At 42.7% G+C, this 22,366-nt stretch overlaps 2 protein-coding genes and 1 long non-coding RNA gene across 5 annotated transcripts; all 3 read right to left on the reverse strand.

Annotated features, from left to right (window-relative positions):
* Positions 1 to 668: 668 nt before the first annotated feature.
* LOC102081878 (uncharacterized) lies at positions 669 to 12,882 on the reverse strand. 3 transcript variants are annotated; one of them, XR_003217383.1, is made up of 6 exons: positions 12,679 to 12,693; positions 3,103 to 3,343; positions 2,449 to 2,857; positions 2,127 to 2,181; positions 1,814 to 1,967; positions 669 to 726 (listed from the first exon to the last, which is right to left on the reverse strand). XR_003217383.1 is itself a non-coding variant. In XM_025904258.1 (5 exons), exons 1-3 carry the CDS (start codon positions 3,302 to 3,304, stop codon positions 2,148 to 2,150), a joined length of 645 nt encoding a protein of 214 aa, XP_025760043.1. In that variant the 5' UTR covers positions 3,305 to 4,670; the 3' UTR covers positions 669 to 726; positions 1,814 to 1,967; positions 2,127 to 2,147. The 3 variants fall into 3 exon arrangements, 1 of the variants encoding a protein (XP_025760043.1); XR_002059953.2 differs by lacking the exon at positions 3,103 to 3,343 and having other exon boundaries at positions 12,679 to 12,882; XM_025904258.1 differs by lacking the exon at positions 12,679 to 12,693 and having other exon boundaries at positions 3,103 to 4,670.
* On the reverse strand, positions 6,195 to 9,998 carry LOC112844641 (uncharacterized). Its single transcript, XM_025904257.1, has 2 exons — positions 6,623 to 9,998; positions 6,195 to 6,360 (listed from the first exon to the last, which is right to left on the reverse strand). Exons 1-2 carry the CDS (start codon positions 9,963 to 9,965, stop codon positions 6,296 to 6,298), a joined length of 3,408 nt encoding a protein of 1,135 aa, XP_025760042.1. The 5' UTR covers positions 9,966 to 9,998; the 3' UTR covers positions 6,195 to 6,295.
* A 1,949-nt stretch (positions 12,883 to 14,831) lies between the features above and the next one.
* LOC112844643 (uncharacterized) lies at positions 14,832 to 15,701 on the reverse strand. Its single transcript, XR_003217384.1, has 2 exons — positions 15,239 to 15,701; positions 14,832 to 14,956 (listed from the first exon to the last, which is right to left on the reverse strand). It is a non-coding gene; the product is annotated as an uncharacterized LOC112844643 (long non-coding RNA).
* Between the last annotated feature and the right edge of the window lie 6,665 nt (positions 15,702 to 22,366).

Below are 22,366 nucleotides of genomic sequence, written 5' to 3' on the forward strand. Positions count from 1 at the left end.
CAAAATAAGACAATAAAATTGCCAGCATTGCTGTTGCTGTCTCACCTGTCAGTGCAAAATGAGGAGCCCCCTCCAGGAGGATGCAGAAACCTACACCTCCAACTCCACATATCACACCGACAGGCAGAGCTCTGCAACCAGTGGCTGACCTTTCTACAAAAAACAAATAGAACATTAGAAGTATTACATTATACAACTTTTCTATAAAACATCAGTGCAGCAATAACAACCATGACTTTAGAAGGATGACTGTGCAACATGCCATAAAGAGATTTTTAAAACTCTTAAAACAACTTAAAACTAAAAAAAAATTAAAACTTACACCTTCAACTCCACAATGACAGGAAAAGCTTAACCGGAATGACAAATATCGCCCACCTTCCCTCCCCCTTAACATGGGGGATTTGAAACTGCAGCATGTGTGTTGTGGGCATCTAGTTAAAACATCTGAACTCACCTAATACTGTAAAAATCTGTATTTCTACTCCCAAGCCCCATGTTTTTGGATTTGCCTTTGTGTGTGTGTGTGTGTGTGTACATTCAGTCCAAAAAGGTATTTTCTGAGCTCTGAGAACAGCTCAAATGGCCCATTCAGATTCCTTCTGCTTGCATTCAAATTCCTTCAGCTGAGAAACCAGCTTGCACACCTGTGGAGGAATGAAGTGCCGTTTCTTCCCCTTCTTCTCTGCCTTGGAGCCTCGCTCAGGATTGACCCCAAAGAAAACTCTGAGGAAAAAAAAAAAAACAATAGTGATATGCAGACAAAGTTTGCACGTGTAGTGTGGCTTGACAGGAGTGGAGCAGTTCAATAAAATCCTACATTTGTTTTCTTCAATATGCCCCTATGTGTGAACCTCTCTATCATTCTAATTGACCATCTGTCTAGAACCCAATGTTGTTGTGGTGCTGGTGCCAGTGGCTAAGCTTATCTCTTCCTTTGTCTTTTCAAGACACATGCATTCACACTGCGCATATACAGAAATGTTTGCAAGGGCGAGAAGTCTGCTTATCACCAACACATGACAGCATGCATCCTCAATGTGTATGCAGGGATATTATAAATGCACAGAACACAGAAGGGGATAGAAAACACAGTTGACATTGTCCTATCAAAAGGTGTAACAGCACATTTGAACACGGACTGTCCTGGGGGTTATTCAAACATGGAGTGGAGAAACTGTGACATTCAGTGCACGTTACACATCAGTACAAGTATTAACATTTGGGCATGAATCCACTATGTAGTATTTTTTAAATTAATATGTTTAGTCTTTCCTTCGGGGGGGGGTCCCTGGAACAACATATTTTGAGTTTGGGGTCTGCAGCCAAATAAATTTCAGTTTGTGTGTCTTTGACATGAAAAGGTTTGACCACCACTGACATAACCTGGTCTCAGGTGCTAATGGTTTTAAAGAGATAGCTCAAACGAATTTTGTGTCAACAAACCATTCTGAAAAAAATATGTTTTTGCTCCATTTCCCAACTAGAATCATGTTATGTTTGTTTTGTTATTGATTGACTTAGGACACTATTTAAAGCAAAAAGCATGTTACCTGCCCTTTAAAAAGATATGACACATTTATTCCAACAATAGCCTTCAACAGGGAGCTACAAAATCTCGGAACAAATCCATATTCAGGGGGATCATAAGCCAATAACAGCTGATCTAAAAGCTCACAGCATGTGGCGACACATTTTGAGCTTGTACATCTCAGACAAACGGGTTTAGTGTAGATTGACAAAAAGCAGGTCAGGTGCAGAAAGGCATGGCAAAGTCACATTTACAAAGTATTTCCAAACAATGAGTGCTTACCTTTGCATGAATTCGAGAGTAAAAGCCATCTCCGGTGGGTATTGGACGTTGCAGACATAAAACATGGAGAAGACGTAGCTCAAGGCCACAATGGGAGAGGTGATGTGGTCATTGACAAGTAACCCATCAACAGCAATCTTGAATTGCTGGTCACCTTAAACACAGATAAAAACCATGTACGATTTACAAAAAAAAAAAAATCCTATATTTTAAGGCAAGCAAAACATTTCTTTAATAAATATGACACAACAACAGCTTATAACAACAGCTAACAACAGCTTGCTGGGATACAAAAAAAGATTTAACTACAAACCTCTGATTAGGATGCATGGGGTCACTGGGAGTTCGACTTCAGGATCTGCAGAGATCTGTTTTGGTGACAGACATGATACATGAATTAATGTTTCCAGTGCACACAAACCTGCTGGCAAATTGACTATCTGCTAGTGTCTTCATCAGACAGAGGTAGCCATTATGCACAAACATTAATGTAAATAGTTTATAGATAGAGAGTTTATAGAGAATATCAGCAGCACAATTAGGCGAATCTATACTTCCTACTGTGGTTGGTTACTTGGTTCACCACTGGATGCAAATAATTATCTTGCACACAGTTTAAAATCTACAACATCTACCTCTTTTTTGTGGAAGAGTTTATAAGAGTCTTCTTTGAAGTAGTTTCAGAACCATCTTTTGCAAAAGGTTTGTTTCCAAACGGCTCTGTCAGCTTGAAGGAGGCAGGATATTGTCCTACAATCATACTGGCGAGTTCCCTCAGCTTTTGTCTACCAGGTCTTCCTGGGTGTTCATGGAGGTAATCTTCAGCGACGATCCGAACCATCTCTCGTCTGTCTTTCCCCATTATGTACTTTTTTTCACGCAACTCATCCATGACTTTTGAGGGAAATTTGTGCCATGGTACAGAATATGTGTCTTGGGATGGGGAGTCGGCTGTCTCAGGTGGTGTTGAGGGCAGCTGAAACCTCTGTGGTTCAGGTGTTGATGAGGGGCCAGGCCGGGTGAACTGCGGTGGAGTTTGTGAATCTATGGATGACATGACAAACATCTCCATAAATTAAACACATCACAATTGTTGCAAATCAATTAATACATTGGTCCTCAATGTCCAGTTTGGGTCAACCAGGAATACAAATGGACCTAATTATGAAAACCAATTATAGAGTAATTATTGCCATGTACAGCTGATGGCAACTTTTTTTTTTGCATTTTTGGAATAAACCTTTGTAATTTCAGAAAACTTGCATTAAAACAGAGGGGCAAAAACTCACCTGCTTCCAATGCTTTGACAGCTCTGACGAATCTTTTGCACTGAATGAATGGCAGAGTGTCTTTAATGTCCTCCGGGTCCACAAGGCTCAGGTCATCTACAGAGAGAACTCCTAATTCCTCCAGTTTAGCCATGAGTGTATCCATCTGATTGCTACTGAGCGATGGCATTGCTTTCTTGACATAGTTTTTCACAAGTTCCATGTTGGTGTGTGTTTAAGAGGAATGAGCCACCGAGTACCTCTGTGGTAAGAATAAAGTGGATGATAATCATCAAGTTTGTTCAAATCATGGCAACTGAACAGGTCAGAAGCATTTTCATCAAGTTCATAGAGTCCAAGCTCAGGTATCCAGCTGGCAGTTTTCCCTCGAAGCAAAAGTAGGACAGTAGTTTCATTTTTTACAAAAATGCTTGCTATTTGTCCTAACTGCAGTAGTCCTTTTGCGTAGCTCAGTAAGACCAGCATTCCATTTGCATATGTAGTGCCTTTAACCTGCACACTCTCTGTGACAACTGAGTTACTTGAGTTCAAATCAAATTCTCCAACCACTGTCTTTATGTTCTGGTCATAGAGCTCTGGATAGAACCGTGTTGAGTCTGAGACATGAACCTGGGAACGAAACAAGGTACCACAAGACTGATAAGCCTGAAGCAACTGGTGCCGTTCAGCCAGAGACTTGGTTACATTTATGAAGTTCTTACTTGCCCTAATGCACCTTTTAAAATAAGAATGTTTTGATTCAAAGCGCATTGTCCAAGTATATATGAGTGGGCCAAATTGTAAAGTTAAGTGTGCATAGTGAAGCAGATAGTGGTGTTTTGGTCTAAGTTGAACTCTTGGAAACAGCTCTTGCCTCAATTCCACATACAGTTCAATCAGTCCCTTCATGAAAGCAATCTGCAACTCTGAGAGCCGAGGTGCACAGACAAATTCAACAGGCTCCCTCAGAAGTAGTACAAGTCCCCATACTTCATTATCAGCATCTTCAATTGTGTCATGCACCAAAACAGGCAAGAATTTCAAAAGCCACCTGTTTTGGGCTGCATGTCCTCCAAGCCTGGCTCCTGTAGTGGGAATAGTGTTTAGCTTGTCGCTGCTTTCACCAGGAAATGATTTGATTCTTTCATTAAGAACCTCATAACTGAACCACTTTTGTGTTCTGATTAAGAACTGCAAAAACAATGCCAAATCATAATCTACTACCCCCTCAAACAGATCATGAGCTAAACAAGCTGGTAAGCCTGGCTGACACACATGAAAGTTGGACAGTTTGTTGAAAACACTGTCACATTTAACACCATGATTAGTGTGTACTTCATCGTTACTTTCCAGAAACCGCACAGTCTCATTATGATCAGCTGGATTTCTATGAGTGAAAACTGTGAGAGGGTTCGACTGAAATTCACTTTTTGTTGCCAAACAGTATCTGCAGAAATATTGAGCTGTGCTGAAATTTTCTGTAAAGCCACCAATCATGTGGGAGCCCAGATTATCGCCCATTGTGCACGCAACAGTGCCTTTATATATTTTTCCATTGAAAGATATGCCCCTTTCCTCCAGCTCACACAAGTCTGTGTGAAGTAGCATAACTTAAGCAGCAAGGAAGGTGATACGTAAATAGCATTGGCAGACGATTTAAGTTCTCTTAAGCATATTTTATTGCTGGCATCTCCCTTTTACCATAAAACAAATCAGGCATGCAAAAATCCCACTTGTTTTATACAAGACTTTGCCCACACCTGACCTCGTTAGTCCCTACCATTGAAACGAATAGGTTAAACCAAACAATACAATTCTAAACAAAGAACAGAAATAAGGTCATGCATGAAACTGACAAACTCATTTACTCAGCTAAATGGTTTGTAAAGTAAAACACTGCATACAATATGACTCAAAAGGCTAATTTAAAGAAAACAAACAATACTATACAAAATGAAAAACCCTCCATTTGGTTACACCCAGTGATGCAATCATTGACCTCATGACCCTATATAAACAGGAAGTAGTGGGCGGCCCTTCCCATACACACTGTCTCACATATAGGACCTGAAGACACAACATGGACACCATGGTAAGTATAACCAAACTACATAAACAAATGAAAGATTGAATGAATTAGTGATGAAGTGACATTCAGCTTTAAGTACATTTGCCCAGATGAAATGAATATAACCAATGCTACTACAAACAGACCCGGGATAGTATGTAGAGCCAAGGTTACATGTGCTATGTTTACATTAAAGCATTATGATGGACTATAGGATGACAGAACACAAAATAACAATATATGCAAGTGACAAATGGCAAAATGATTTCCGTCCTAGCCACTTTGTCACATTCCCCCCCCCTTAAGTCCGTTACTCCTCATAGGAACGGGAAAGAAAGTCTGCCACAACATTCTTTTTCCCTGCTCTATACCGAATCTTAAAACAATATGGCTGCAGTGAAAGATACCACCTCGTGATTCTTGCGTTGGTGTCTCTCATTCTGCTCATCCACTGCAAAGCTCGATGATCGGTTTCAAGCACAAATTCACCTCCCAGTAGATAATATTTCAGAGTGTCCAAAGCCCACTTTATTGCCAAAGCTTCCTTCTCAATTGTGGAATACTTCATTTCTCTAGGGAAGAGCTTACGGCTTATGTACTGCACAGGTCTTTGGTCCTCTCCATCACCTTGCAGCAACACAGCTCCCAGCCCAACTCCTGAAGCATCAGTCTGTACAACAAACGGGCACGTAAAATCTGGACACTGCAACACAGGCTCATTACACAAACAGTTTTTCAAATCCATGAATGCTGCCTCACACTCTGGAGTCCATTTAATTTTGTTGGGGCACGATTTACGAGTTAAATCACTAAGAATAGCTGATCTGGTAGAGAAATTGGGGATGAAACGACGATACCAACCAGCTAAACCCAGGAAGGATCTCAACTTTTTCTTTGTTGTTGGAGGAGGACAAGAGGCAAGGTTCTCAACCTTACTCACCTGAGGGCGAATGACCCCACCCCCAATGACGTATCCCAGGTACTCCACCTCGGTCTGTGCAATGTGGCACTTTCCAGGGTTGATGACTAGTCCAGCTGTTCTGATGCGTTGCAGGACATCAGCCAGATGTTTCACATGGTCCTCCCATGTCTCGCTGAACACCACAATGTCGTCAATATATGCTGCTGCATAGCCATCAGCTCCTTTCAGAACCAAGTCCACCAGCCTCTGGAACGTGGCTGGAGCTCCATGTAGTCCAAAAGGCATAGTTCTGAAACGATAAAGTCCGCTGGGAACCCTGAATGTAGTTAAATCCCTTGAGGACTCTGTTAGGGGGACTTGCCAATAACCTTTACAAAGGTCGAGTGTTGTGAGGTACTTCGCATTACCCAAGCGCTCAATCAATTCATCCACTCTTGGCATAGGATATGCATCAAAAACAGAGACAGCATTAAGTTTTGAGAAGTCAACACAAAATCTCTGTCTTGCATCATTTTTCTTGGGGACGAGTACCACAGGGCTACACCACTCACCTCTAGATGGCTCTATAATCCCTGTTGCAAGCATTTCTTCCACCTCCTGTTTCAATGCTGGCATTAGCTTTGCTGGAACTCTGGAGGTGGTATCCCTGATGGGTGGTTGATTCGGACAACGCAGGCGTATGTCATGTTGAATAAGATGGGTGTAACCTGGCTTTGTGCTGAAAAGCTCCTGTGGCATTACGGCTGCGAGCTCCTCCTGCTGTTCTGGTGGTAGATGGCTCAAATCCGGAAATAGCTCTTCTTCAGTACTGGTGGGAAAGAATTGCTCTTGAGGCTCTTCTTCATGCAGTACAACACGAGCCCACAACTGAAGTGATTGCTCCGGCTTCTCAGTCCACTCCCTCAACATGTTGACATGAAACACCTGGTGTTTTTTCCGACGATCTGGCATGTTGAGCTCATAAGTGACAGGGCCAACCTTCCTGTTTATCACAAATGGCCCCTGCCATTTGGCTAACAGGCTGCTTTCAGTGGTTGGCAAAAGGAGCAACACTTTTTGTCCTTCTTTAAAGGTCCTCCTGCGAGCTGTCTTATCATAGTTCTGTTTTTGACGTCGCTGGGCACTTACTAGGTGACAATGAGCCAGTTCCTGGAACTGTTCAAGCTTGTCCCTCATTTTCAACACATAAGAGAGGGAAGAGCACTGTTTTTCAGGGCTAGCTTCCTCCCAAGCTTCCCTAAGTACATCCAGTGGACCTCTGACATTATGGCCGTACAAGAGCTGAAACGGAGAAAATCCAGTTGATGCTTGTGGTACCTCTCTATAGGCGAAAAGCAAAAATGGAAGCCATTGGTCCCAGTCTTTTCCTGATTCTCTTACGAACCTCCTCAGCATTGATTTCAGGGTTTTATTGAACCTCTCAACAAGTCCATCAGTTTGTGGATGATAAGGGCTCGTCTTGATTCCGGTAATTCCCAGAAGTTTGTAGACTTCCTTCAACAGGTTGGAAGTGAAGTTTGAGCCTTGGTCTGTCAAGATTTCTTTGGGAATACCCACCCTTGAAAACATCTGTATCAGACAATTAGCTATTTGGCGGGCTTTGACCCTTCTCAATGGGAAAGCTTCAGGATACCTTGTTGCATAATCACAAATCACTAGAATGTACCTATGCCCTGAACTACTTCTCTCCAATGGGCCAACAATATCCATGGCAACACGAGAAAAGGGGATGTCTATCACAGGCATAGGAATGAGTGGGGCTCTATCTCCTTTCTTACTCGGGGCTGTCAACTGACACTGTGGACATGATTTACAAAACTGGACAGTGTCTGAAAATTGCTGTGGCCAAAAAAAACGAGTTACCATTCTGGAAAAGGTTTTAAGATGTCCTAAATGGCCTGCCCAAGGAACTGAATGAGCCAACTGCAAAACTATAGGCCTTAAGCTTTTGGGAACAACCAACTGGTCACCGACTTTGCTACGGCGATACAGTCGTTCGTTTTTTACAATGAATACTTCTCGTACTCTGTCTGTAATCTGAGCTGATTCTTGGGTGCTCTTAGCAAACAGGGGTGCTAAAGAGGGATCCTCCCTTTGGAGTTGGACAATATTGCTCGGAACAACCAGGAGCTCATCAATCTCTGGTTCAGGAAGTGACTCAGCAATTTCTGTCCCCCTCACTTTTTCCTGTCTTCTCTGCATTTTACTTTTCTTTATATGTGGCCTATTTAGTCTGTCAATATCTGGAATTTCACTGTCTGCGTCGGGCAACTCACTCAAACCTAGCTCTGAATGAGAAGCGTTATTACCAGACCTAGTGACTACTAGCAGACCTTCGGACTGAACATGCAGATTCTTCTCTTCTCTGTCCTTCTCTGTCCTTGCTAATAACTCTCCCAGAATTGGCATGTCTCGGCCCAACACAATCTGGTAGGGAAGTTTATCCATTACTCCTACTGTAAGTGCGTACTCCTTTTCATTAACTTGAAGGCAAACATTGGCAATAGGATAATCAACATTATCACCATGAACACACCAGACTTTAACTTTACCACAAAATGTGGTGTCACTAGGGAGACAATCTTGCCTGACAAGTGTGCGGCTACTGCCTGAATCCAAGAGGGCAACACATGGCTTTCCCTCAATGAAAACACAGATGGTGTGCTCCTGATCACTGGAGGATACGAGAGACTCAGTTTCCTCCTCTACCAAATCAAAACACTGAGGTGAAAGACACATGTAAGTCTTACTGACTTGCTGACCTGGGCAATCTGCCTTAAAGTGACCTGCTTGACCACAGGCATGACATACTAACGGGCCTCTCTGCTTTACTTCTCTAGCGCGGCTACTGCTAGTGATTGGAGAACTTTGTTTAGGGCATTTAGCTCTGTACCCATTACCACCCCCTGACTTACCCACAAATACAGGGGCTGAACTTGGTTTTCCTACCATGTACCCTTTTTGTGGGCGTCGGGCTGCAAGAAAAGCCTCTGCCATCTCTGCAGCTTCTTTTGAAGTGGTGGGGTTGCGCTCTTTCACCCAGGTCCTCAGCTCTGGGTTAAGAACTCTGAGAAACTGCTCCATCACTATGACATCTCCTATTTGGTCCTTTGTCTTCTCCTTTGGAAGCATCCACTTTTCATATAGGTCTTTAAGGCGCGTTCGCAGCTCTTTGGGTGTCTCATCATCCTTCACCGTCATGTTGCGGAATCTGATTCGGTAAGTCTCAGCACTTATTTCAAATTTTTCAAGAACGGCGGTTTTTACTTTATCATAGTCCATTGTCTCTTCAGTGTCCATAGCAACATATGCCGCACGTGCTCTACCACTAAGAAGTGGAGCCAGATGCAGTGCCCATTCTTCTTGTGGCCACTGACATCCTGTTGCAATCCTCTCAAAAGTGGTTAAATAATGTTCAATATCTTCATCCTCACCATAGGGCTGCATCTTCGGGCCTTTCCAACCACTTGCTCTGCCCAGATTGGATGAATGTGGTGCTGCCGAAGATTCAGGGGGGTTTCCTCGCTGTTGAACAGGTTGCTGCACCTTTTGCCGCACTGAGGGACTCGGAGGCACTCCGGAATCAGCTACTGCACCTTCCCACAGCATCTGATGCTCCCGGCGCTCCGACTGGACTTCCTGCTGCAGTTGGCTGAACTGGTGTTGCATTCTACGCCACCGTTCATCCTGGCGTTGTCTGTCCTGCTCCCATTTTGCCTCACGGTCAGCATGCTGTTGCATCAGGCCTTTTAATAAAGTTGAGAGCTCTGAGAGACTTTGTGCTTCCGTGCTCTGCTCACCCGTAGCTTCTGGCAGGTTGCCGTCATCTTGGGCCTCCTCTGGGGGAAAATCTGTTGGCCCTTGAGGTTTCCTTGACTTGGCTGATTTCTGCATTGCTATAACCTATTGGCCTGGAGCCACTGCTGCCACCATTTGTGAAGTAGCATAACTTAAGCAGCAAGGAAGGTGATACGTAAATAGCATTGGCAGACGATTTAAGTTCTCTTAAGCATATTTTATTGCTGGCATCTCCCTTTTACCATAAAACAAATCAGGCATGCAAAAATCCCACTTGTTTTATACAAGACTTTGCCCACACCTGACCTCGTTAGTCCCTACCATTGAAACGAATAGGTTAAACCAAACAATACAATTCTAAACAAAGAACAGAAATAAGGTCATGCATGAAACTGACAAACTCATTTACTCAGCTAAATGGTTTGTAAAGTAAAACACTGCATACAATATGACTCAAAAGGCTAATTTAAAGAAAACAAACAATACTATACAAAATGAAAAACCCTCCATTTGGTTACACCCAGTGATGCAATCATTGACCTCATGACCCTATATAAACAGGAAGTAGTGGGCGGCCCTTCCCATACACACTGTCTCACATATAGGACCTGAAGACACAACATGGACACCATGGTAAGTATAACCAAACTACATAAACAAATGAAAGATTGAATGAATTAGTGATGAAGTGACATTCAGCTTTAAGTACATTTGCACAGATGAAATGAATATAACCAATGCTACTACAAACAGACCCGGGATAGTATGTAGAGCCAAGGTTACATGTGCTATGTTTACATTAAAGCATTATGATGGACTATAGGATGACAGAACACAAAATAACAATATATGCAAGTGACAAATGGCAAAATGATTTCCGTCCTAGCCACTTTGTCACAGTCTGACACTAGCTTATTGAAAATCTTATCCATTCCAAAGTATTTGCAATCTTTCTCTACACAGAGAAATGCCAACTGTATCTGATCAACAGTTGATCGTTGGTGTGGATGAAAATTTCCAAGTGTGAAGTAGACAGCCAATACTTTATGCTTTGTCTTGGCAGATCCGAGTGGATTAGCCACCTCAAAAGCATCCTGAAAGAGCATTACCTTTAAACTGTCTGGGTCTGAGGAAAACATGGCATTGGATTTGATGGCCCACCCATCAGTGACATCACACACTACATCATCTTCAGAATTTGAACTAGGACTGTGCTGATCTAAACCTTGCTGTTTCAGAATTACTTTGAGGGTTTCCAGTATTGGGATGTAATGATAGTGCCTCTTCTGGCCACTGCGATTGCGTCCAAGAAAGACTTCAACAGGTTCAACATAGTCATAGTGTGACTTGTAATATTTCAGCCTCTTGTGTTGCGTAGTTAAATGACCCTTTTCATGTAATGCCTTGTGCATAGGGCTCTGCTCGTATATACTATTCCCAAGAGATGTTACAGTCTCCTTTGGAACACCATACTGCCCCAGTTCACAGGCTAGTGCATCCACAGTATATTCCTGTTGAATATCACTTATAGTTCTCATTTCATTTGCTATTTCTGTTATTGTGGAGGCTGGAACCAAATATTTTGCCTGTAAACCCAAGTAAAACTGAGCAAGACTCTCTATGAAGTTGTCTTTCACTTGATCACTGCAGAAATTATCACTTTGTTCTGCATCAATGTTAAAACTTTCAGGTTCTTCAGGTTCTACATGTGATCCTTCACCTTGGAAAGACCGTTCTGTAAGTTCACATATATGAACTGGGGCTATCTTGGTAACATCCCACCCTTTATGGTATCTGGAAATATGCGTTAAAAAGGATGACTTTACATTGAATGTCTTAGAACATCCATCAAAGGGACATGTTACAGTCAAACCCTCATCTATGTGACCACTCAAATGACACTTTAAAGTTTTAAGATCATCATATTCACTGCTGCAAAAATTAAACAAGCACCTTAACTGTACAGACACATTACGGTTCCATGTTTGTGTGCTCCTTCTGTCTACATGAGCTCGTGACATATGCACAGCAAGGCTACTGTATGTGTTAAACTTCCTTCTGCAATCCCTATGGCCACATAAAAAAGATACATTATTATTATTTCTGTGTGTTCGGCAGTGTTTCAAGTAATCAGTCGAAGACCGAGCGTTAAAGCCACAAATGTTACAAGTCAACATTTTTAAGAGATTGAATTTGCCAATTGAAGGATAGCCAGAATCAGAACAGAATCAATATGAAAACAATAAATTTATATCAGTACAGTGAAGCACATTCACTTTTCAGGTACCTTCAAATAAGTAATCTGCGTTGGGCTGCATGGGCCACTCTCTTTGGGCTGCAATGTTTTCTGCAATGAAATCTGATTCTACTTAACTATCACCCCTTTTAATTATTACCATGTTCAGTTGCATGCTAACGTAACACAGCGAGCTATAACAATACACACATGTGGCTAATTTACACACACACACACACACACACACAAGCGCGCGCATCCAACTTATGGGCTAACGTTAACTTTAGTTGGGCAAACCACGCTTCAAAACAACGCAAAACCCACACATTCAAATGTTACCATGAAACACACACGGCTACCAACTGACTATCGAGACCAAATTTCATGTAAGAGGGAGAGAAAAAATGGTTTTTGACGTACTTACGAAGCGCAGGCGGCTGGCTAATGCTAACGCAGCTAGCAGCAAACGTCCACTCACATACACACCACTACCAACTGCCTATCGAGACCAATTTAATGTACGAGGGGGAACAAGGTGGCACTCCATTCTCATTCTCATTCCACACAACCAACCTGTTTCCAACTTTCCTTGTGACTTGCAGAAATTTAGGTAGGCACTGACCGCACTGAAAGTAATGGCGTCGGAACATTCTGGCTGGGGGAGAAAATTCTGCCTTGCGCAACAGCAAACTTTCCATATTTCGCAAAATGGAGCGAATCCGTAGCAAATCCACGGTAAAGGGACCCCTAAATTTACGGATTTTTTTAACAGTGTAGCACGATTTCTTGAGTCAGGGGAGTGGGTTCTGGCAGTATATTCTCACTCAGCATACTCTGTTCTGCTTGCTCACTGAGTGTGCACGCCATGGAACCAGAGTCAAGCATACCCTGCATGTGGTGTCTGTTATTAATGCTGACAGGAGTGTAAAACAGTTTGTCAAACGGGCCAACTCTCTGTGTGTTTTGTACTACCACCTTAACACCATCTGATGCGGCTGCACATGCTTTAATGTAATGCTTTTCAACATCATCACTGCCGAGGGTTTCAACGTCTGTGCCCACACATCCCCTCACCAAATGCGGGCCAGCTAGTTTAAAGGCTGGGTGTCATGAGGTTGGGAGGTATGGTGCCTTTGAATAGGTGAGCGACGAGGGCAGTTTCTCTTAATATGGTTTGGCTCAAAGCATGCAAGGCATAGGTGTTTCTGCCTACAATGCTCAAGGGTAGAATGTTCAGGGGACTGGCATACTCTACAACATCTGGGTCGGACCTGACCTGGAGGAAGCTGCTTGTCTGCAACCTGGTTATTCTGCGACAAAGCATGGTCAAAAAGGCTGATTAGTAATTTCAGGCAACTGTCGTTACAAGGGGCCTTTACTGTCTCATTTGATCCCGCCTGCACCTGTGTTTCTCCGGGGTGCATTGATGTTGCTAGACCGTCAGCTGCAGGGGTCTGGATGTTAGCTTTAACTGGTGTGAGACACTTAGACCTGGGGAGCATACGTTCTTTCATCTCAAGCTGGTATCGATTCACATGCTCCTGAATCTCACTGGCTGCCCACTTATCTGGTGCTTTGAACTTGAAAACAGCAGCAAGGGTGGGATCAGGGCAGTACTTCACAAACATCATGGCTGCCTCCTGGCAGGGATCCTCTATGTGCCGTCCGAGCCTCTTCAGGCTTTCCTCTGCTGCATCAACTGCCTTATTCAGTCTGACCCAATATTCTACAGGAGTTTCTCCTGGCACTGGAACTGTGCTGTAGAAATCGGCCATAGGCATACACGAATATGTCATGTCACTGAAATGTTGCCTCAGTATGTCATATATAACATTTGGATTCTCACAAGGTTTTAACGACGGGGTGCTTCTGAGAGTTATTCTTACAATGTCCTTAGCTTTGCCCATCAACTTGAACATTATTTCTTGGTACTGTTCCTGAAGGGGTGTTGCTCGCTTCTTGATATACATTCTCATCAGCTCCTCCCACTCACAGAATGTATGTTTATCCGACCCATCTCCTCTGAAAACTGGAGGCTCTCTCACATCTGACTGCAGGACTAGCTTTGCCCCAGTCAGGTTAAGGTAAGTGGGCTCGCTGGGTGGCTGGCTTACACTGCTCTGAGCTTGTGCGGCCCCGTCATCCCTTTCCCCACATTCCCCTTTCAACTGATCCCTAATGGTCTGCCCCACCTGTTGAGCTATGTGTGTTATTAGGTCATTTAATGCTGGGTCTGCTGTGGCTGAAGGGTCTGAGAATGATTTACCTTTACCACTACTGGAAGATGTGCAACCAAGTATGCGAGTGGAACAGAAAGCTGGGGAGCCTGCACTACGAATTGGTGTGCCAGGCAACCCCCCATATCCCTCCCTCTTCCCATGGCAAAGCTTAACCCGTCACTTGAAACTTTTTCATCATCCATTGTTCTAACATATATACAATGCAAACAGCAGAATTAATTTTTTTTTTGTAAACAACAGTCCAAAAAAAGGTGCAAGTGTTTCCTAGAACGCTCGGGATTTGTGTTCAAAGCTTACATTACATTGTCCATTACAGCAACCGCTGGTGACCAAACTGATGTCGATCGCGTCTCCACGAACCATGATGAGCAAGTCTGAAGTGGTGTGCATCCGGGTCACGGCACCACTGTAGCTGGTCTGGCCTTAAACTCTGATTGCCGTTAGTTCTCTGCGTTGTGTTGTGTAAATAACCAGAGGATTCAGCTCTCTCTTTGCCAGCTGGGGCAGATTTATTCTCCCAGAACTGTTTAAAATAAAAATAAAACAGTACAGCGACTTCACTTTACTGGACTTCTGCATGAACACCTCTCCTCAGCGGGACCTCTAGGCGACTGAGGTGCAACATCACAATAAAATCCAATTAACAAATAATACTGCTAAAATGTATTTATAATCATATATAACAAATGAAAATGCACTGCATCGTGACCATATAGTGACAAGTACCTCAACAACAAAATTATAGTTTAGGGAGACTTCATTTACCAGTGACAATTCTACATATTTTTTTAGTTACATATATCTAACAGTAAGTTGAAACAGTGAACATGAATCACAAACAAAAAATATAATCAATACACATGACACAAAAATAAAAGAGGGAGCTCACATACCTGTTTAAAATAAAAATAAAACAGTACAGCGACTTCACTTTCTGGACTTCTGCATGAACACCTTCAAGGGAGAGAGAAGGATAGCGGACCACATGAGAAGCCACCTGCATGCTCATATGCTCTCATCTGAGAATGGCTAACTAGCATGTTACAATAAAGTGCTGTACTCGACAGAGAAACAATAATTCACACTAAAACATCTAGCAGAACTGTGAGACAAAATGTACAAAGGGAACAAGCAGTGTTTGAATTACTTTTAGTTACTTTAACTGTGTTTATTCACTCTGTAACTGAGAACACTAGCGTACGCTCACCTCTCCTCAGCGGGACCTCTAGGCCACTGAGGAAAATAGCGCGCAGCTACAGGAAGTGACTTCGTGGGAAGTCAAAGGTCACACAAACAAAATAAAAGCTCCCAAAATATAAATACAGAAAATAAACATATATATAAATAAACACATATACATAACCAATACTGACAATCCAAAATAACACTGCAGGATGGATCTTATATGAAATATAAATTAATAATACACCCGTTACAAAGGCAAAAAGATACTGAGAGTCAGAGTGCAATGGGATGCTGAAAAAAGCTGAACATAAATCAATTACTGTATACCACCGTGTGTCAGGTGGGATGCTGGAAAGCAATGTGTGGCGGTCGGGAACAACATGTGTTTCAGATTCTACTATAGCGTTAATAGCTCTGAGATCATGCACCAATCTGTAATCTTTAGAATTTGGCTTCTGAATTGGACAGATAGGTGTGTTACATGGGCTGGTTACTTTAATTAATACACCAGCCTTTTCCAATCCCTCAATTATAGGTTTGATACCTTCAATGGCATGTGGCTTGAGTGGATATTGCTTAATGTATGGCAACTTAATTTCAGGCTTTAGTTTTACTTTTACTGGTTGAGCTGACTTTACTTTCCCCACATCAGTTTTGCTTGTGGACCACAGCTGGGCAGGAACCTGCTTCAGCAGGTGTTCATGTTCTGCAGACAAAGGCATTAGAGTAACAGGCCTTTCATTCAGCATTACTTTAGTTGCAACACTCTCATCACTATTTTTCATGGAGATTCTGATGAACTGTCCATCTTTGGAAAAGTGAATTAATTTATTCTCTGTAGGCTCCCATTCTGGTACCTGCAGAGCCTGCTTTACCATAGGCCCCAACTCATGAGATTCATGTCCCTGAGCAATCAAAAGAGTGATATGTGGCACAGAGTTTTGCACTTGAAACCAGTCTTTTAATTCATCAGGGAGGGTTACTGCTGCTGCAGCTCCTTGTGGGCCAATGTAAATATCTTCACTAGTTATGAGGAATGGCTTTTTATTAAGCAGTTCATCCCAGCAGGCGTCATAATCCTTAAAGCGGTGACTTCCGTCAAAGAGCAATGTGCAATGTAACGGCAGCCGAACTTCCTCCACTTCACCTATCTTGGCCTGCACCCAGATTTTCCACTTTGTCCACTCCTGCTTCAGCATGCATTCTTCAGGTGTTAGTTGCAGCCAATAGACTAGAGGTTGCATCAGATGTTCAACTTCTTTTTCAGTTTGAGTTGGCATCATTCTATGTATTTCTTCCTGTGGAAAATCCACATACAGTCCATCAGGGGTGCACATTATTTTTGCTTTTAAAGGGCACAAAATATCTCTTCCCATGAGATTGATTGGGGTGTCAGCTGAATAAAACAGAGGTGCAACAATTGATTTTCCTGCTACCATCATTGGAACTGGCTGGGTGAGGGGTATCACTTGTGTTTTTCCAGAAAAGCCTACTGTCTTAACTGATGCTGTAGAGAGGGGGAGCCCAGCACCTTCAGTTCCAATACATGAATAGGTCGCGCCTGTGTCCGCCATAAATGAATATTCGTGTCCCTGTATTTCTACAGGTATGATGGGCTCATTTGATGAATTTAATGATACCACAGGTAGCTCCATCTCCCCCTCACGCTCCTCCGGACACCCCTATAACCAGTTTGCTGAGGGCCCTGTCCAAGGATTAACAGGGCAATCCCGTTGCAAATGTCCAGGTTGGTTACAGCTCCAACATATGATGTCTCCTTTAGGCACATTGCTCTGCTGCGGGTTAGGCTGGGTGAGCCTAAATGTTGGGATTTGTCCTCCTCTCCCTCGTCCTCTCCTTATCAATCCTCCTCTCATCGCCTCTCTGCCTCGTCCACGAGCCTGTGGGTATGAATTTTCACCCTGATTCACATATACATGTATAGCAGGCAGGGCAGGCCCAGTTTGAGCAGGAGAGTTACCGATGTGTGTATGTGCTGATGGGGCAGCAGGCTGAGCCTGTGGGGGAGGCATGGCATAATTCTGAGATGGAGTAGTTGCTATCACTGGGGCTTGTGTCTCAGTTAGTGTGGTCATCAGTGGGGCCTGTATTTTAGTTTTCTCTTTTTTGTTTTTCGTGAGCTCCCCCAACTGTAGCTGTGTTAATTTATTAGTCAGGTGTTTATTGGTTTCTTCCTCTCGTTGTTTCTCTTTTCTGTAATAATTCACATGATGTACTATATGCTCCACAAACAGTGGCCAGTCCATCTTACTCAGGCCCACCACTTGCTCTAACTTTTGCTGCACTGGAGCAGGCAGTCTCTTTTTCACCATACTTTTGAATAAGGCCTCTGTAGATTTATTGGCATTCCAGGCACTTCCCGTCTCATTCTTCCATTTGCGCTGAAAAGCATGCAGCCACTTAGAGGGACACTCCTCATCCTTCAAAACCTCCCCCTCTAAATTAGAGGGGTCTCCATCATCAGGATATTGTTTCCTCAGCGCCTCCCACAACACAGTACGATGCATCCCCATATTTACATCATCCAGCAGATTGCTTTGGCAAAATCGACCCAGTTTAGCATTTTCAAAGATGTTTACTGTTGCATGCTTGCCTACTACCTTCATTAGGAGGGCTTTAATATCTCCCAAGGCCAGGGTCACTCCAGCTGTACTTTCCTCGAGTGCTGTTATCCATTTGCCCGCCCCTTGTGAGAGGTCAGGCAGTCTCTCAGCCAGTCCCACCATGTCCATGAATGACCACGGCACATAGGTTGAGACCATAGCTGGACTGGCCATCGGGCATACCGGGCATTTGCCCGGTGGGCCGCTCGTGATTTTTCGTTTTTATGGGCCGATGGGGTTTTATTTCTTTTATTTTTTCAACGGTATAAATGAATAGTGGTGTATTGGCCAGTTGGTCATGATCGACTCTGGGCTGGACCAATTACAGCCGAGGAAGTCGAACTTTAAAGTTGAGGTGAAAAGCAACGCGATTTGTCCCGACTGATCTGCTTTTCTCTCTGCGTCAGAAAGAGCAAACCAGCGGAGGTCGCGTTAAACAACAGAAGCACCTTTAAACTTGATGAGCTGTTGTTAGAATTTATTTAATATTAATTTCTAGTGTCAGCTGATGTTTGCTGGAGGGATGAAGGGTTGAAGGGAAGTTATGAACTGTTTCTGAGAGACAAATAACACCAGGATCCTTTTCTAAGTAGCTGACAGCTGGTAACTGTGCAGGGGCGGGTCTAGCAAAGTTATATGCCAGGGGGCCAGGTAGGGCATTAACAGGGAAGGGTGGGAACAAAAAATACGTTTCTTTCTTATTCTCATTTAAAATTTCTAGCTTTTAACAAATAATTATCTGAATCATACAACCAAAGTTTTCATCTGATGTCAAATGTATAGAAATCCATTATTGTACATAGTAATTTTTTTCAGGGTCCCAACATAATTTCTTCAGAAAGTAAGTACTGTATATGATGCCAGTATTTTCCCACATTTTCTAGGTACTGTACCAGTACTGTGTGTAAAATACCATCAAAATTAAGTTTTGATGGTAAGTTTTGAGTGAGGAAGTTTTATTCTTTCTCACCTTTCTTTCTGTCTCCTTTCACTTTTTAAAGGTTACCATGTTAGAAAAAATATTTTGCCCTGCCATGCTGTTTATTGATGTGGTAAATAAATAGTTTATGAAAATATCACTAAATCTGTCATTTATTATTTTTAATATTCAGTAATGGTCATGTCTCACCTCTAGTCTTCTCTGTCTTAATTTCAGGTTTCCTCCATGTGTTGTAGAAAGTTCAGGAGGTAAACCAAGCAGTCTTTGGGTTTCGGCTAAGTACTGTTTAGAATACCAGAATAGGGAGGATGGTGTAGGTTTAAGTTAAGTTCTAGATTGATACATATATACCAACAAGACAGTGTACATCACTGTCACAACGACGTTTGTTTTCATTCAAAGGCTTTATGGTTTTTCCTATAATACCTGGTGGGCCGGTCTCTAGTCAAAATGCCCGGGCCGATTTTTTGTCCCAGTCCAGCCCTGGTTGAGACCCCTCCTTTCTTCATGATGGGGCACATTGGGGCTCCATACCCCTCATCACCCCACTGCTCCAGCCATGCTGATTCCGAATCAGTGTGACTTTGAAAATCATGTGGCAAACTGCTCGCTCTGTGCACCATCCTTCCACTGCGCAGCTGCATTCCTCTGTCCTCCCCCCTCACATGGCCTTCGTTCTCTCTCTTTTCCACCGGCTGACCCCTGGAAATGGCGTCTTGTAGGCCTGTCATATCTGTCAACAAAGGCTGACTTGAAACAGTATCATGAGGTGAGAAACAAGCCAATGCGGTTGTCTCCTTTCCTCTGGGAGGATTATCTGTTATTGTTCCCACCAATTCTATTCTCCTGATTGTGGGCCCTGTCTGTCCTGGTACAGGGGCCTGAAAGGTGTGATGCTTCACATGCTTTGTTTTTTCCTGATTACTTAATCCCTGTGAATGTCTATTTATCAGCTGATCCAGCCGTACAAGTGTCTCTTCTAGCATGACTGTAGTGTTTAATTCCTTCCGATGTGAAATCTGTTCGCTTTGTTGCTGCATTTCGTGTAGCTTATCTCTTTTGGTTAGGGGGTGCAGCATTTCCTGAGTCTGAGGTGCTGCTGACTCTGCTGCAGTTTTATTCCCAGGTAGAGATGTGGCCTCATTGTGACTCAGCTCTGTCCTATACCAAGGTTCAACTTCATCAGAATAACAGGTGCCAGTAGAACACTCGCTTTCTTCTCCATCATGTCCCCAATTCTCTCCTCCAACACCATTGCGCTTATCCTTTAGGGTGACAGTGAGTCTTCCTGTTAATTCACAGTCCACATCTTGTGTGCCATCACTAATTACAGCTTGCTCAGAGGACATGTGTCTCAGAGGGTACTGCCCCGCTTGTGAATGTTGATTTGTGTGTGTGTGTGTGTGTGTGTGTGGTGGAGGCCTCTCTGGCCACAAAGGGGCCGACGGAGACACCTGTGATGATTCAGAAATCTCATTTTTCCCTTGTGATAACACACTTTTGTTTTCCACAAGCTTCTGCCTCAATTTAGCCCCTTCTTGTCTAAACCACCCCAAAACCTCTCGCTCCTTTAATCTTTTATTTTCTTGCTTACGGTTTTTTTGGAGGTCAGTGGCTACTTTCTTATGTATGCTTATCTCCACCTCTTCACAACATGCCATATTAAAGGTACCATTTGGGGGCCACTGATGTGCCCCTGATGTTCTACTATGCCACTTACGCATACATTTTAAAATCCTCCTCCTTTGACTCGGGTGTCGTTTTATCACCCGGTCCTTGGGGCTATAACCTGCCCCACCTTCTTTGCTCTGACTGACTCCCATGTATCACAATCACACACCCGAAAATAATGTGTTTTATTTTATTTATATATCTATAATTTATTGATTTTTCTCTTCTTTTTTTTTCAAATTCAACTGAATTTGGATGAGATGTTATGTTTGTGACTTATTAAACCAGCAAGCTTATCTATTTTACTATGCTCTCCTCCTCTCGGAATGTCAGGATACAGTCACAAATTTGTTACTTCTTACTTTTCACCCCAGCACTCCCAAGCGAGCACTGGCTTATTATTGCTACGGCAACGGCACAGGGAAGTCCCACACAACCCGCCCCACACTGGGCCAGCCCGTTTTTTATTTTTGTTTTGAACACCAGATCCTCTTACAGATTTTATTGTAAATACGCGAAACGGTCTCCAGAGCCTCAGGTTGATCAGCCGTGCACTTACCCTTTACAAGCTATTTTCTATACACACCCTTCTATGCAAATAAGTTAATCAATAGTTTTTATTTTTATTTATTTATTTGTTTCATTCAAATCACTTACTAAAACTCAGTTTGATTAACTTTATGCCATGCCATCCACCACTCGCACTCTGTTACTGTTTTCTCAGCTATATCTTATCTACTATTGGTCTTATTATTATTTCTTACTATTTCAGTTATTTGCAAGTATTAGTGCTTATACTTTTCTCTTCCTTCCTCTTCCTTTTTTTTAGAGCTCTATTTTCTATAACCTTACAGTTATTTTATTCTGTTTTTATACCTTGTTATTACTTTTACTCAGCTGATTCTATTCGTCCCCCCCTTTTTTTTTTTTTTTACCGATAAGTACTTATTTACTCCTGTATCTACTTACTCAAGACATTAAAGCGTTTAATCCCAATTTCGACAATGATTTTCCTTTCTTCCCCCTATTTTTAACACAAACCTTGAGAGTAATTTTTCCTTTTTTACTTTTGCTTGCCCTAGTTATTTGCCGACCTGCCTCTCTAATCTTCCTCACGTACTTTAATTATGACCTTTAACACCCCCCCTAGCCGAATTTCTGTCCCACAATGAGCTGCTCAGTTTTTAACACCTTGTGTAATTTAACATCACCCTACAACGTTGTATTACCTTACCTATTTTCCCTTCTTTTAAATTTATGAATCAAAACCCATCCCCTCACGTGTGTTCCTTTAACTCATATTTACAACCATGCATTAATTATATTTATAGACTAATATTAAGCGATATTTACAGCAACAAGAAACTATACTTTAAACTACTAATCAGCAATATTTATAGCAATGATTATATTTAAGGGTTAGTAACAGCTATTTACATATTTACACTTTGGCCGAAGGTGTCGCCTTTCATACCGCGACGCGCGCAGTTCATCTAGCCTGTCCAGACCGGTGGACTCGATCCCACTGCGAGCCCCAAGCCCCCGCGTTACTTGCTAGGAATTTATCTCCAAAAATTCCCCCAAAGCCCGAGCAGACCTGA

Source organism: Oreochromis niloticus, unplaced genomic scaffold (assembly GCF_001858045.2).
Source record: "Oreochromis niloticus isolate F11D_XX unplaced genomic scaffold, O_niloticus_UMD_NMBU tig00000678_pilon, whole genome shotgun sequence".
Taxonomy (NCBI): Eukaryota; Metazoa; Chordata; class Actinopteri; order Cichliformes; family Cichlidae; genus Oreochromis; species Oreochromis niloticus.

Bases quoted from the DNA above. Each gene is read 5' to 3' on its own strand.
- LOC112844641 (XM_025904257.1), bottom strand. From the start codon at position 9,965: ATGCAGAAATCAGCCAAGTCAAGGAAACCTCAAGGGCCAACAGATTTT. The intron at 6,361-6,622 runs GTGAGTGGTGTA...TTATCGTTTCAG, and splicing joins GATTATAGAGCCATCTAGAG to AACTATGCCTTTTGGACTAC.
- LOC102081878 (XM_025904258.1), bottom strand. From the start codon at position 3,304: ATGGAACTTGTGAAAAACTATGTCAAGAAAGCAATGCCATCGCTCAGT. The intron at 2,858-3,102 runs GTGAGTTTTTGC...TGTCATCCATAG, and splicing joins TGTCAAAGCATTGGAAGCAG to ATTCACAAACTCCACCGCAG. The intron at 2,182-2,448 runs GTAGATGTTGTA...TCACCAAAACAG, and splicing joins AACTCTTCCACAAAAAAGAG to ATCTCTGCAGATCCTGAAGT.